General features: G+C 53.4%; 1 protein-coding gene across 3 annotated transcripts in view; it reads left to right on the plus strand.

The window, feature by feature from the left end:
• Positions 1 to 10,311, plus strand: part of THAP4 (THAP domain containing 4) — a 43,656-nt gene extending 33,345 nt beyond the window's left edge. For all 3 annotated transcript variants that reach the window (XM_035006674.1, XM_035006675.1, XM_035006676.1), the window contains one exon: positions 10,047 to 10,311. In XM_035006674.1, coding sequence (XP_034862565.1) covers positions 10,047 to 10,166 — 120 coding nt within the window. In that variant the 3' untranslated portion in view covers positions 10,167 to 10,311. The remainder of the gene's footprint in view (positions 1 to 10,046) is intronic.
• The last annotated feature ends 5,378 nt before the right edge of the window (positions 10,312 to 15,689 follow it).

Raw genomic sequence — 15,689 nt, forward strand, 5'->3', positions numbered from 1 at the left:
CATTGCGGGATCACTGACCGCGGTCCCCGCGCTGCGCCTTTCATCCCCGGGACGTACTCGCTCCGTAACTGCAAGCGGTACCTCCCGCCCCTTCACCCCTTCTGTCCACCCTCCACCCCTCCCCGCTGTGCGTTTATGGGTCTGATTCTGCTCTTTGTGCGATTATTCACTTGTTTTGTGTGTTAGATTCCACATACAAGTGAAATCCTATGGTATTTGTCTTTCTCTGACTTACTTCCCTTAGCATAACGCCCTCTAGGTCCACTCATGTTGTAGCAAATGGCAAGATCTCCTTTTTTATGGCTGAGTGATATTTCTTCTGTTAGCTTCTTTTTTTTTTTAAGATCTTATTTATTTATTTGACAGAGAGAGAGCACAAGCAGGGGGAGGGGCAGGTAGATTGAGAAGCAGGCAGAGGGAGAAGCAGGCTCCCCACCCAGCAAGGAGCACAACGCAGGACTCGATCCCAGGACCCCAGGATCATGACCTGGGCCGAAGGCAGACACTTCACCGACTGAGCCACCCAGGCTCCCTCTTCTGTTAGCTTCTTATCTGTGTCTTTCTTGTTTCTTTTAATGGTTGCTTTGAGGCTAACAGTGTAAATCCTAAACTTGCCAAAGTCTGTAATCAATATGGTACCGTTACATCTCCCCCTTCACGTTGATCTTGGATAATCCCCTACTTTACAGCTGACACTTCCCTGGTCCTGCTTGTGGGTCGTGACCTTACAGCTCTGTAACCCCACTGACCGTTTCTGTTACACTAACCTATATATGTAAATACGTGTGTAAGAACTATACACACACATATACCACAAACCTTTACAGTATTGTTACTTTCGCTTTATTTTTTTAAACATTTTATTTATTTATTTGTGAGAGAAAGCAAGCACGAATGGGGAGGGGCAGAGGGGGAGGGAGAGAAGGAATCTCAAGCAGACTCCGCGCTGAGCGCAGAGTCTGACTACACGGGGCCCAATCCCACAACCGCGAGATCACGACCTGAGCAGAAACCAAGAGTCAGACACTTAACTGACTGAGCCACCCAGGCGCCCCAGTACTTTTGCTTTAAATAATGAGCTGACTTTCAGAGACATTACAGTGAGGGGGGGTAAAAGCAATCTCTTCTACTTACCCACTTATTTTTCTTCTGTGTTGTTCTTTTCACCTTCCTTAGACCCACGTCTCCCGGGGCATAGTTTGCCTTCGTCCGGAAGCCATGCGTTCATGCCTTCTTTGCAGTATAGGTCTGTTGTTGGCAGCTCGCTTGGGGTTATTTCAGTCCCTAACTATTTAACTGTGGTTCAAATACAGATAACAGACGTTAGCATCTTAACGGTTCCTGAGGCTACGCTTAGGTGGTGTGCAGACGTCACCGCCATCCATTGCCAGAACCCTTGCATCTTACAGAACTGAAGCCCCCATGCCCGTTAAGCAATAACTCCCCCCTCTCTCCTCCCACACCCACTGGGATCCCCCATTCTGCTTTCTGTGTCTACAAACCGACTACCCTAGGGACCTTGTGTAGGTGGAATCCCACACTAGTCTTTTTGTGACTGGCTTATTTCACTCAGTGTTCCTCCATGTTGTAGAATATTGTGGAATTTCCCTCCTTTTTAAGGCTGAATGGTTGTCTGTCGTATGTGTGTATTGACGTTTTGCTTATCCATCCGTCAGTGGACGGCAGAGTTGCCTCCGTGTTTTATCTACTGTGAATAATGCCGCCATTGACTTGGGTGTACAGACATCTCTTCAAGACCCTGCTCTCGGGTGCCTGGGTGGCTCAGTTGGTTAAGCGACTGCCTTCGGCTCAGGTCATGATCCTGGAGTCCCGGGATCGAGTCCCGCATCAGGCTCCCTGCTCAGCGGGGAGTCCACTTCTCCCTCTGACCCTCCCCCCTCTCATGTGCTCTCTCTCTCCTCTCATCCTCTCTCTCAAATAAATAAATAAAATCTTTAAAAAAAAAAAAAAAAAGACCCTGCTCTCAGTCCTTTTGAGGGTGTACCCAGAAATGGACTTGCTGGGTCGTAGGGTAGCTCTATTTAATTTTGGGAGGCACCACCATACCGTTTCCCAAGTGGCTGCACCAGTGTGCGCTCCCGTCAGCTGTGCGTGGCCCCCAGCTCCCCACGTCCTCACCAACACTAGCTGTTTCTGCTTGTGTTACAGCAGCTGGAGTTCTCCGCTATCTCGGAATCCCTTGTCAGATATGCGGTTCCCAAATATTTTCTCTCCTTTTGTGAGCTGCTTTTCCACTCTGCTTATAATATCTTTTGATGCATAAAAGTCTTTAATTTTCATGAATTGCAGCATGTTTGAGTTAGTTTTTGTGTGTGGTGATAGGTAAGCATCCAACTCCATTCTTTCGCATGTGGATGCCCAGTTTTCCCAGCACGTTTGTTGAAGAGACTGTCCTCTGCCCATTGAGTGGTCTTGACAGCTTTGTTGAAAATCCTCTGACCACACATGTGAGAGTTGGATCATTTCTGGGTTCTCTGTTCAGCTCCATCGGTCTGTATCACTCTCATTGTGCCAGTGCCATGTGCTTGGGAGATCAAGAGGTACCTGTCCTTCAGCTTTGTTCTTCTTCCTCAGGATTTTTATTTTTCCTATTCTGGGTCCCTTGGGATTCATGTGAATCTTAGGATCCATTTTTCTGTTTCTACAGAACATGCCATTGGGATTTTCATAGGGCTTTCATTAATCCTATACATGTTTGGGCAGTATTGATATCTTACTCATATTAAGTCTTCTAAACCATGAACATTGGATGTGTTTCCATTTATTTATGTTTATTTTTGTTTGTTTGGTTGGTTGTTGTGGGCTATCTCTGTGCCCAGGAGCCACCTGAGATGTAAACTGAAGGTGTTCTCGGGTCTTTTCTGAGCCTTTGCCTGGGCATGAGCACTCACTTTCTAATTTCTCCATATATGTCATTGTTTGTCCTAGTCTCTAAAATCTGGGTCCCAAAACCAGAAAAAGTTAAAATGAAGTGGGGTAAGGGGGTGCTGGCCCTTCAGATCTCGCGTGAGTCCGTTGAGCTGGAGGGGGCGGGGCCTTTGCTGCCCACCGACGACAGGTCCTCCGTATTTGGAGGACAGGGTCCTTGCCCACCCTGGCCCCCACAGGCTGCTCCAGAAACACCTGCACAGCAGCCTGTTTCCTGGCTGCTGGACAGGCTCGTGCAGTTGTGTCCAGTGGGGAGACCAATTCCAGGGACTTCCTACTCAGCCATCTTCACGGAATCCTCTTTCACTCCCAGTTTTGAAGGATATGTTTACCATAAATAAAATTCTGGGTCAACAGGCATAGTTTTTTAAAGTAATTATTTTGTTCCATCGTCTTCTGACCTTAATTGTGTTTGTTGAAAAGTCAGCCAAAATTCTTCATGCCCTGCACGTGATTTGTCTTTTTTCTCTAGTCATTTTTTTAAGATTTCATGCATCTACTTGAGAGACAGAGCACAAGCAGGGAGCAGCAGAGGGAGAGGGAGAAGCAGGCTTCTCGCGGAGCAGGGAGCCCGATGAAGGGTTCAACCCCAGGACCCTGAGATCATGACCTGAGTCGAAGGCAGGTGCTTCACCGACTGAGCCACCCAGGCGTCCTTCCTCTAGTCATTTTTGAGGTTTTTTTCCTTCATCTTCCTTTCACTATGGTGTTCCTGGGTGTGGTTTCCTTGTACTTATCCTGTGTGGGTCTCCTGAAATTCTTGGATCTGTAAGATGGTGTTTTGGGTCATATTTGGGGATTTTCTGCCATTGTTTCTCCAACTTTTCCATTCTTAAGTTTTCTCATCAGAACTGCTACTAAACAGATGTTAGGCCGTTTAATACTGTCCCACATGTCCCTGAGACTGTTCATTCTTCTTCAGTCTGTTTTCTCTATATTAATCATTTTAGATATTTTATTATTTTTTTTTTTACTTTTTTTTTTTTTTAAGATTTTATTTATTTATTTGACAGAGAGAGACACAGCGAGAGAGGGAACACAAGCAGGGGGAGTGGGAGAGGGAGAAGCAGGCTTCCCGCGGAGCAGGGAGCCCGATGCGGGGCTCGATCCCAGGACCCTGGGATCATGACCTGAGCCGAAGGCAGACGCTTAACCGACTGAGCCACCCAGGCGCCCCTCATTTTAGATATTTTAAAGATTTTATTTTTAATCTCTGCGCCCATGATGGGGCTTGAACTCACAACCCCGAGATCAGGAGTCACACACTCCACTGACTGAGCCATCCAGGGACCCCCAATCTGGACATTTTTATTGACCTGTTCTCAAATTCACTGAGTCTTTCTTCCATCTCCAGTTTGCTATTAAGCTATTAAGTGAATTTTTCATCTTTCTGTCTTTGTGCCTTTTCTCAAAATGACACTTTTCCCCAGTTTCCTCTCCTTTGCCTCCCCTCCTCCCACACCAGCAACCTTCCCTTGTCGTCCGTGAGGGGCAGGGAGGGGGTCTGGTTACAGTCGTGCACAGCTGTGTGTCCGTGGCTGTGAAACAGATTCTGGCCCTGGAGCCCCTGGGTGAGCTGCTTCACCTGTTCAAGGACACAGAAACACATACACGCACACGAGGAGTATTATTCTGCCATTAAAAAAAATTAAATCCTGCCATTTGCAACGTGAATCCCTGAGGGGATTACATTAAGTGAAGTAAACCAGTCCAATAAAGAAAGAGAAATACTGCATGGCTTCATTTATATGTGAAATTTTTAAAAAACAGAGTAGAATGGTGTTGCCTGGGGGCAGAGGGATGGCAGGTTGTAGGTCAGAGGGCACAGACGTCCGGGTGTAAGAGGAGTGAGTCGTGGGGAAATTACGCACAGCACGCCGTCTGTGGTTAATACTGTATCGTGTAAAATTTGCTCAGAGAGTAAATCTTAAAAGCTCTCACGCTCCACACAAGGTAACTGTGAGGGGACGGGGTGTTGACGCCGTACACACACGTGTGCAAGCGTCACGTTGTAGCTTTACACCCACAGTCTGTGTGCCGGTCCCATCCCAGGAAAGCCGGGGTTGGGGGAAGAACCTGAGTGTTGGCGGCAGGCAGCGTGCACGTGCTCTGATCCCCGGTTGTGCTGATGGGCGGCAAGCCGTCATTTCTGTAAGGGCGGCAAGCCGTCATTTCTGTAAAGACGGCATGGAAGGGGCACTGGGGGCCTCGGTTGTTAGGCGTCTGCCTTCGGCTCGGGTCATGATCCCGGGTCCTGGGATCGAGCCCCACATCGGGCTCCCTGCTCCGTGGGAAGCCTGCTTCTCCCTCTCCCACTCCTCCTGCTTGTGTTCCCTCTCTCCCTGTGTCTCTCTCTGTCAAATAAATAAATACAATCTTAAAAAAAAAAAAAAAAAAGACGGCCTGGAAGCTGTCAGCACACTGGGATTCCCGTGCCCGACAAGCTGGGCCCTTCCTGCCTCCACACCCACACCTGCTCCACGGGGGGTGCATTAGCCACCGTGGCTTCCTGACGTCTTTGTTTTAGGGCCTAAAACACAGCCACAGCCATCTTCCTCCTGAGCTTCCTTTTCCACCTTTTCCCTGCTGAAGGAAACAAGAAGAAAAAAAAAAACGCTTTGAGAAAGCATTAAAACATGGAGAAATTCTCACATCACACTTCTCTGCACGGTCCTGTTTCTGTGGGGTAGCTGCAGTCTCGGGAAAGTGAGCACACTTGGCTGAGATAAGAACTTGTGTTTGTTCACACGGACTCTTCCTGAACCTTCAGAGGCCACGGGACCCCCTGACCCGGCTCTGTGTGCGGGAGCTGGGCTCTGGGCTGCGTGGGCGCGTGGGCTCTGATCCCCCGACAGCCTGAACAAGCTCCCCTTGACGTTGCACAGGCTAGTGGTTGCCTCCAACCCCCTCTTCCTCACATGGGGATCCGTCTGTGGCGCAGACAGGTCTTGGTTCGATGATGCTTTCGCTGTGGTGGCCGACTCGGGATGACCACAGAGTTAGTACAAGTGAACTCACCAGATTGCTAGCTGTTGCCAGAGGCCACGGGAACCAGAGTGAGGCCATGTGCAGCCTGCGTCCGCGTTAAATCTTTCTAATGACTTCCACTGGAAGAGGAAGATGGCGTGGGAAACGTCCTCTGAGGGACTGCGAACCCAAAGGAAGCCGACAGGCGGCTCCAGGGCCCGTGCACCGCAGTGCTGTTTCTAGTTGTGGTGGCTGTCCTCTCTGTGGCGGGGGCGGCGGTCCTGGGGCAGTGGGCACGGGGCGGCCCCTCGCCCTGCTCCCCCAGCTCCCCACCCCTCCTGGGACCTGGCAGTCATGGTGTGCACTCCTGGGCCTGTGCCCTGTCCCTTGCTCGTGTGCTGCTTGTCACCATGTTTGTTCTGGAGCAGGATGGCCGTGACAGGGTTCCCAGGGAAGGGCTGTGGGGGGCCCACACTTAGATCGCTGTGCCGTGAAACCCGGTGTTGCCAGGAGCCCCTGCAGCCCACAGGGACAGAGCCTCCTGGAAAAGGCCAGTTGTGCTCGGGCGTTGGATGCGTCTATGAGGTGACTGTCAGCCTCAGCACCTGCCAGGCTCCGAGGGAACAAGCAGTGGCCTTGCCCGATGCCTTGGCTCCCACGGGGCCGCCCCACCTGAACACCCCTGCACAGCTGACCCCCCTGCCCGCCCTGTGCTCTGTGAGCACAGTCTGTCACAGGCGCTCAGGCGAGGGCGCCGTAAGACCACTGTGTCTCCATGACAAAGGCAAGTGTGGGTGCAGGTGGGGCATGTCTCCACGCCACCTCGTGTCCTCTGGGAAGTGATTCAAAGGTAAAAGCCTTGTTTATTTGTAAATGAAATTCCAGAAAAAGTAATGTAGAATGAAGGGGCGCCTGAGTGGTTCAGTCGTTAAGCGTCTGCCTTCGGCTCAGGTCATGATCCCAGGGTCCTGGATTGAGCCCCGCATCGGGCTCCCTGCTCAGCTGGGAGCCTGCTTCTCCCTCTCCCACTCCCCCTGCTTGTGTTCCCTCTCTCGCTGTGTCTCTCTCTGTCAAATAAATAAAATCCTTAAAAAAAAAATAAAGACACTAAAATAGCATGGGAATACTTGCCTGGCCCACGAAGTGTCCTGTCTGTCTGGTTCTGGGCGCTCTGCTCTCCCCCTTCCCGCCCTGTGTCCTCTTCTGTCTTCCTGCTTACCGGCTCGTTTGTGGTACCTCATCCTGCTGTCCTTCGGTGATGCCCGCGGACTACAGATGCGGTCTGCGTTCACGGGCGTCTGACATAGCTGGTGCTCGGACTGCTTCCAGACCGCCGCAGGGACCTTGGGACAGGCCCTCTCAGACCACGGCGGGCATGCCAGGTGCCCGGGCTCTGCAGCGCTGGGGTGTCAGTTCCACATGCACCTGGGGCGGAGCCTGGGGCCGCGTGTCCAGCTCCTCACGGCGGCAGCGCTCGGGACACGGGTCTCGGACTCCCAAGTGTCTCCCTTGCCCTGTCTGCTTCTGCGGTCATGGGGTTTTGTGGGGGGGGCGGGTAGCAGTTTTATTTTTTTATTTTACTTTTTCTGGTCTTACACTACCCTTTTTCCTAATGGCAACAAAATGAAACTTTTTCCTTATGAGTAAATACAGATGTTTTATGTCATTTTCGCACGAGTCCGAGATTTCCTTGCAGATGACCCTTGGAAATCTCCTCTCCCAGTTGAAAACATGGGTAAACACCTTTCCAGAGAACAGGAGTGTCCCTCCTTGGTACCGCTGGCTAAAAAGGAGCCGGGAGCCTCGTCAAAACCTGTCACAGGCGGCGCTCTTCGCTTAAAAACAAAAACTTAGATTTCTGAAGTAAGGGCATAGTATGTGCCACACCAGCGTTTTGACTTTGAATGGGGGAGGGGCATTTTCAGAAACAGCACTAAGATTTCGGCCGTTTTTCACGCCCGTCCATGGGCGCAGGCCAGCTCCCTTCACACGCGCCACCGCCGCCTCGGGTTCCCGACTCGTGCGCTTCAGCAGCGCGCACTGGGGCCACGTTGCTACCGTGGTCAGCCGCAGGCTCCCTGCTCCCCTGCGCCGCATCTGTCCCTGCTTCTCCGTGCTGCCGTGGGCCTCTCCCCTGAAAGCCTGCGGAATTCCTCTGGTACTTTCTTCCATGGGGTGAGGACTCCTGCTGGTAAGTCCTCTGCGGAGTTTTTTTGGTCTAGAAATGTCTTCATTTTGCCTTCATTTTTTTTTTAAGATTTTATTTACTTATTTGACAGCAAGAGAGCACACAAGCAGGGGGAGCAGCAGAGGGAGAGGCAGAAGCAGGCTCTCCGCTGAGCAGGGAGCCCGATGCAGGGCTCGATCCCAGGATCCCGGTATCATGACCTGAGCCGAAGGCAGATGCTCAATCGTCTGAGCCGCCCAGGCGCCCTTTTCCTTTGTTTCTGAGTAGTATTTTCACTGCACCGAGAATGCTTTGGGTGGTGGTTATGTTAATGGGTTTGAGATGCCATCCCGTCGTCTTCTGGCTGCCGTTCTTCTGTGGGGAAGCCCAGAGCCCATGTGGCCTGTTGGTCCCTGGACACGCTGTCCTCCCACGGGTCCCTGGGTGTCTGGCTGGTCCTTGGTGAGCAGCCGGCATCTTGCTAGGATGTAATTGCATCTGCGACTCGCTGTATGTCCAGTCAGCCTCCGAGAGCTGGCTGTGACCCCATCACGTTTGGCTTGTGTTCCGTTCTTCCCATCTCCTGGGATCTCCAGCATGCATGTCAGAACTTCGGGTCTCCACTGTGTTTCTTCGCTTCCGTCATGGCTTCCGTCCGTCCTCCTCCCGGTTCCAGCCCGGGTTTTTCTACAGACTGTTTTCTGGCAGTGTCTATTCTGCTGATTGCATTTTGCAGTTACAGAATTCCCATTTTATTCTTTCTGGTGGAGGCAGTCCTCTGCTGAAAAGCTCCGTGTCCTTTCCTGGTGACTCTGGTGTTGGCACACCCGCCCTGGGGCATCTGCTCCTGGCACCTCCACTGCTCTTACCTCGCTTGCTCAGTCGGTTTGTTCTGTTTCTTGGCACCACCTGTGAAGACTGTAGATGCCGTGAGGCTCCGTGCGATGCCCTCTGCTACCACAGAGCGGTCCTCGTGCTGCTGGCCGTCGGTCCAGGGAGGGCAGAGCCTGACCGCTGGAGGCTGAGCTGTTATGAAGCTGGCCTTCCCTGTCCGTTTCCGGTTAGCCCTCACTCCTAGAGTGCAGCCTGTTGGGTCCCAGCCAAAGGTCTGGGGTCTTTCCATGGCCTCTCCTCCTCGATGGGCACACATTCCAAAGTATGCCAGGAATCAGAGCGCTGGCCCGGCTCCCCAGGCTCTTGGCCCCACTGCTGTCCCCTCATAGCACGCACATTCCTCAGGTGAACGGTTGCTCCCAGCTGCGTCTCTCTTCTCTCCGGGACCTTTGTCTTGCCTTCTGGGCTGGTTCCCTTACGCCTTTAAATGGGCTTTCTGAGATGTGGCTTTTCTGGTTTTTCTGTGCCAGATGGTCAGTTACAGAGTGATTGGCTGTAGAGGAGAACTCCTGCTGCATACATTTCTGGAGCCCCCAGTGTGTTCCAGAACACTGGGGAGATGTCGGCCATCCGCTTGTGTCTCTACCGTTGCTTCACGCTCAGTAAGGATAGGACTTTCTCATTGGCCGCCACACTTTGTTGGGATAAACTAGTGGTTCCAAAGGTGGTCGCGCTGAGTTTTTCGAGAACACGGGTGACGTCAGTTCAGGTTGTAAGCATGAAAGGGAAGGGGGTAAAGCAGGAATGCATCGGAAGGTCAGCTTTTGTCTGAAAGGAAAAAGCGGCTGGGTTCTAAATGAGCTGAGACAAGACCAAGTTCCATGCATGCCTGTTGGTCTTCTGGGGACAACCGAGGGTCAGAGGAAGGACCCAGGGGTCAGGACCCCTTGATCTTGGCACGCCCCGCAGCGGCTGTGGGCTGAGTGTCCGTCACCCACTGGCGGCGACACTGTGCGGCCCACAGGCCTCTGACAACGGGGGCGGCGTGTTGCAGCCCTAACAGAGCACTTGGCCCATGGCGGGCCGCCTTTAGAAGGTAAAACTAAGGTGTTTGTTTTGTTCTGCTCAGATCACCCGAAAATTCAGGCTGAATTCTGAAGGCAAACTTGAACAGACAGTCTCCATGGCGACCACTACCCAGCCCATGACTCAGCATCTTCACATCACCTACAAGAAGGTGACCCCGTGACCCCGAGTGTGTGTCGTGACCCTTCGGCTTCTCCATAGATGCTCGCAGCAGGTGCGGGTGTGGCCGCAGGCCTCGTGGGTTCCAGAGTATTGCCATGGGTTCCTGTAACGGCGTAGAAAAACCAAATAAAAGGCCTTTATTTTTATGACTGAGCATTTTGAATATTATCAGTCGTGTAGACTGTGCGTTCCTTTCATCAGCTGGTGAGTACTTGTTTTCCAGTTGTTTCCCTAAAAAATTGAGGAGTGATGCTTTTTCCCTTTCTTTTTCTGCTGGTAGTTTTGGCAAGACCTAAAATATTTACAAATTTTCCTGGAGGAAGTAGTAAGCTGACAACAAACGGACAGAAAGGGTCACAGTTATGTTATTGTTTTTGAAGCGAACAGTCTCGGGCCCCACGTCCACACAGATGAAGGGCATCCCCAAGGTCAGAGGACGGTCATGAGCTCGGCACCCTCAGGTCCATCTTACGCTGGAGCAGAACACTGCTTCCATTTGTGTGTTCGCTGTGAAGTCTCCCAGACACGCTTGAACCCCTCATACCTGTCACCCTGCTATTTCCCACCAACGGCTTCCTCTGTTCTCCCTTCTTTTTTTTTTTTTTTTCCTGTTCTCCCCTCTTTTGGCTGGCATATTTTTAAACAAATTCTGGGCATTCACCCCTAACTGCTTCAGTATGCATGTAAAAACAAAGCAGAGCCGTTTTCTTCTCCCTCACACACCACCGTATCCCAAGCCATGCCAGGAACACGGAGCGACATGCGAGGGAGATGGTGCTCCAGCCCGGGGAGACGAGGACCGGTGGGAGCCCCGGGGCTGGGGGACCAAAGACATTACCAGCTGGGGTCGCCAGTACCTCGGAGCTCAGACAAGGGACCAACCAGGGCTGGTACCCCCAGTGCCAAGGGGTGGGGAGGTTGATGCTGGCTTGCCGAGTAAATCAGGTGTGGGAGACTCGAGATACAAATTCACCCTGAGGCAGGATCCCCTCTAGCTGGGAAGCTGTGAGATGAGACCAGACCATGAGCTTCCAAAGCACCATGGCAGGACAGGGTTGGGTGGACATTCCTGGGCACGTCCAGAACCCGAAGGCGTCAGAGGACTCTCTTTGGCTCCCTGTTGCCGTCCAGGCCCGTGGGGCAGAGGTCCTGCCTCCACAGCTTCACTGGGCGCAGCCCACGCCACCGGTGTCTTGGATGCCCCCCTTATGGGATTATGCAGTTACACCACGTGGGTTATATGCCATTCTCTGGGATCTCTGTGGCTGGAATCACACACCAGTGGCCCCACCCGTGTGGGGCGCCGGTCTCTGCCTGGGTCGAGGCCAAGACTCCTGGCCACTTCACCCTCCAAAATCTAGGTGGAGATAGCAAAGCCCCTCTGGTTAGGATTTCAGTATACGGGTTTGGGGAAAACAAGCATTCAGACCTTAGCACCGAGGAAACCGGGAAGTATCTCAGAGCCGAGGAAGTCCTTCTTCCCTCCTCCTGAGTCTCGCAGGCCTCCTGGGGGTCTGGGAGGTCAGCCCCAAGACCTGCATGCAAGGTGGGCTTGGAGCCCAGGACAAGACGCAAACGCCCTGCACGGTTGTCTGGTCTCCTCCCCCCATGCCGTTGACTCAGGGGGGAGCGGGTCCCTAATACCGGAAGGGTTCCCGGGCTGGATTCTGGGTGTGTCTGTCTGGTTTCTCTGTCCCCTCTGTTCCCTGCAGATGGGAAGTTCTCACCGGATGTGCTGTTCCCAAGGCGTGCCCAGCGCTTCTGTCCTGGCGCCAGGAGCCTCACCTGTCCGCCTGCCGCCACTGCTGATGCTAAAATGAAGAGGCCGCCGCTGGGCAGTATTAATCCTGATATTCTTAATGTTCAATTACGGCTTTTTTGTTGGGTTAAATGCACTGTTGCGCCATAAAGCTCACCATCTTAAGGTGTATAAAAGCTAGACTGTGCAATGCAGTGGTATTTCGTATATTCACAGCATTGTGCAGCCATCACCACTATCCGAGGTACCGGCGACCCTCAGCCGCTGGGCACCTGCTCCTGAGCCAGCCCCTCGGTCAGCGTCACAGACTGGCCGCCTTCCTACTATGGTCATTTCCTTGCTTTTAGGCTTGCTTATGCATCTAATAATCTCTGTGCCCAGCGTGGGGCTTGAACTCATGACCCCCGGATCAAGAGTCATGTGCTCCTGTGACTGAAAGAGCCAGGCACTTTTTTTCCCCCTTCTTTTGCACATAGCCATTGTATGTTACTGGATCTGGTGTATTTTTTATTTTAGAAAACATACAGAGGAGCCAAAAATGCAGAGCAGTCAACAGTGTTGTGATGGGCAAGGGGGCTCCCCTGGGCCCTTCCCCTCGGGTCCTGACGGACTGGGGGGGCAGGCTACACGGAGCGAGCAGGAGGCTGCCCGGCAGGAGTGCTGACGTGGGTGGGACTGGGTCCTGTGGTCCCTGCGTTCTAGGTGTGCCCAGGGGCATCTCTGGGTGCGCTGAGCAAAGCAAGAGGCCGGGTGCCCCGGGCGCAGATGCTGTGCCTGCCTCCCCCTTCCCCTTTCCTGACAGCAGCCACTGGATGGCCCCTGACTCACTCTGTGCCTCCGGGTCTGGAAGGGACGGCAAATGGAGGCTGAAGTTGTAGCCACCAGGGAGGGTACCAGCTGGGACCTCTCTCACCTACACTCCCCTGCTGCTGCCGCCACCCCTACAAACAGGAAGGAAGGAGAGGGAGGAAGTCCAGGCATGAGTCAGGCCCTCCCGGGATCCTGAGGAGAGTATGGAAGTCTCTGGGGTGTCCAAGGAGACCGCGTCTTCTGAAGAGCTGGGGTGGCAGCTCGGAGCTGTGGCCTGGGACACGGGCACTGTCCCCGAGTCTCCAGGCCTCTCTACGCTCTGTCCCGGCCACTGGCTCCCTCCACAGTCTTGTCCCCCTCCTGCAAGGCTCCCAAAGGCCCTGGTCTGAGGGGCCAGGCAGTGCCACGGACGGAGAGGCCTAAGAAGGGAATCTTAGCGGAAATGGGTGAGATCAGGGATGGGGGGAGCATCGTAGCAGGAGGCATTCCATCTAGTGCTGTAGTTTCTAGAGTGGGGACGAGCAGAGAAGAACCACTTATTTCCTCCAGCAGGGGCACCCTGGGCACTGAGTGTCAGGCAGGAAGAGGACAGGGGCCGCTGGGAGTGGGGAACACCCCCCCCACACACTCTGCCCACGCCCTGGCCCCTTTGGCTCCAGCAGTCTGGATCACTGAAGCCCCCACAGTCCCCAGGGCAGGGTGAGGACGAGGACAGACCCAGGAAGAGAAGGGGGGGTTCCACCAGGACAACGGACCCACTCTCTGGGGGGCTGGGTGACCCCGTCAAAGAGCTGCATGGGCCTCACGATGTTCTTGTCCTGTAGCCATGGTGTGAGAGAGGCAGCGTGGAGAGAGGAACAGAAGGAGCTCGTCAGACATGGAGAGGGACATTCAGGGACAGGCAACAAGGAAGGAGATGCCACGGACACCCGAAGTAGGGAAGGGACAGGCCTCCCACCCCCAACTTGTTTTTTAGTAATCTCTCTGGCCGGCATGGGGCGCAAACTCTGGACCCCGAGACCGAGAGTCACATGCACCCCTGGCTGAGTCAGCCAGGGGCTCCCGCTGTGGTCACCCTGCGTTCGGGGATGAAGCGCCCTGGAAGAACCTCCCTCCACGTGCATCAGCCTCAGCTTGGTTGCCCCGAAATAACTTCCCGCCAGAAACCCAGCATGAAAGAGGGATTCTTCCCTTTAATTGTCGGCTGTTGGCGTCAGGGAGCCCAGGAGCCCCACGCGGGGCTGTGGCGGAGCTGTAGTGGGCGACTGCGGGCCAGGGGCAGCCGGCGCCACGGCGGGTGGGGCGGGCTCCGAGGCCCGGGCGCACTGCCCTGCCTCCCGCCCGGAAACGGCCTCATGCTTCGTTTTCTCTGTCCTTGCGTGGGCGGAGATGGTGGTAGGGTCCCTCTCACCGCCCCGCCTGCGTCACACGCTTCTGCGTTTAAAGACAAAGTAGTATGCGTCTGAACCATTTCCAACGCACGTTTTAGGATTACAGAATGTTTTACTTACGTGCTTGGATTTTGACCTCTTCTAAGGTAAAAAAATCTTGGTTCTTTGCAATGTTACTTGCTTTATGCTACAGAGACCTGTAATGTTTTCAGGATAATAATACTGTTATTAACAACAGGACCACGCCTAGAGCTTGCAGTTGTTCCTCTTGTTTTTGCACCTTTCACAGCAAAGAAATAAAGTGAAAATATAGTATAATTGGAATAATTGGTTTTCCTGGGTTAAGCTTAGCTCAGCGACCCGACCGACAAGCTCATTTGTTTAATTTCCACAGGTCGACCGCTCCCAAGGTGGCTTTCTTATGAGACACCTCCTCCGTGACTGTATTGTCGGAACTCTGCAGTAAGGGGCGCTTTGGCGGCCCTGGGTGAGGAGCTCAGGTGCGGGGATGGCACCGCGGCCAAGCCCCGCTTCCCAGGCAGGTCCCCTCCTGCTGGACGCCCGCACTGCTTCTGGCTTCGGCTGATGACGTCACGTGAACAGCCTGTCGCTTGGGGTTTCTGCCGGCGTGTGTGGGCTAGATGTCGAGGGGTGGGGTTGCCAGCACCAAGGGAACGGCCCGCGGGACCCGTCCCCGCAGGGACTGCGCCATCCCGCCCCCACCGCCTGCCCCACTGACCGGCTGTGGTTGGCGCTGGGACGGGCGAGCCTACCGAGTGGGGAGAGGGAGCTGCGGTCGGTTGGGTTTGCATTTCTGTTTTTTCTTTTTGTTCTGGAATTTTGTAGCTGAGCTCTTTTGAATTAGCAGTATTAATCCTGATATTCTTAATGTTCAGTTACAGCCTTTTTATTGGGTTAAATGCACTGTTGCGCCATAAAGCTCACCATCTTAAGGTGTATAAAAGCTAGACCGTGCAATGCAGTGGTATTTCGTATAGTCACAGCGTTGTGCAGCCGTCACCCTATCCACTCCCAAGACGTTTCTGTCGCCTCAGGAGCCCCATAACCACGTGATGGTCACTGCCACCCCCCAGCCCCAGGCCCTGGAGACCACTCCTGCTTTCTGTCTCAGTTAAAATATTTTTGAAAATGTTAGATGTTATAAACATTTTTACCCAGTATTTTGTCTTTATTGTTCCTGAATTTTGAGTCATATTTAGGAAGGTTTTGTCTACTCCCCAGTTATAGAGAAAAATCACCCATTTCTTGTAGTACTTACTTAGTGCTTACATTTAGCCCTGTGGTCCACGTGGAACTTGTGTCCGTGTACAAGGTGACCTACGATCCCACCTGGTCTCTGTCCACGCTTGTCAGCAAACGCATCTTCTCCACACCTTCCTCGCTGACTCCATGTCGTGGGCACCGGGGTCTGACTGTGGCCGTCCCAGGTCCCCCGGCCACCACCTGCATGTGGTCCCCCACCCAGGTTCCACGCCAGATGCCGCACAGGGCTCGGTAGCAGGCAGACTGCTCCCTCACCTCTCTCCTTTTTAAGGTTCTTCCT

Source organism: Mirounga leonina, unplaced genomic scaffold (assembly GCF_011800145.1).
Source record: "Mirounga leonina isolate KUSES-001 unplaced genomic scaffold, KU_Mleo_1.0 Mir_151, whole genome shotgun sequence".
Taxonomy (NCBI): Eukaryota; Metazoa; Chordata; class Mammalia; order Carnivora; family Phocidae; genus Mirounga; species Mirounga leonina.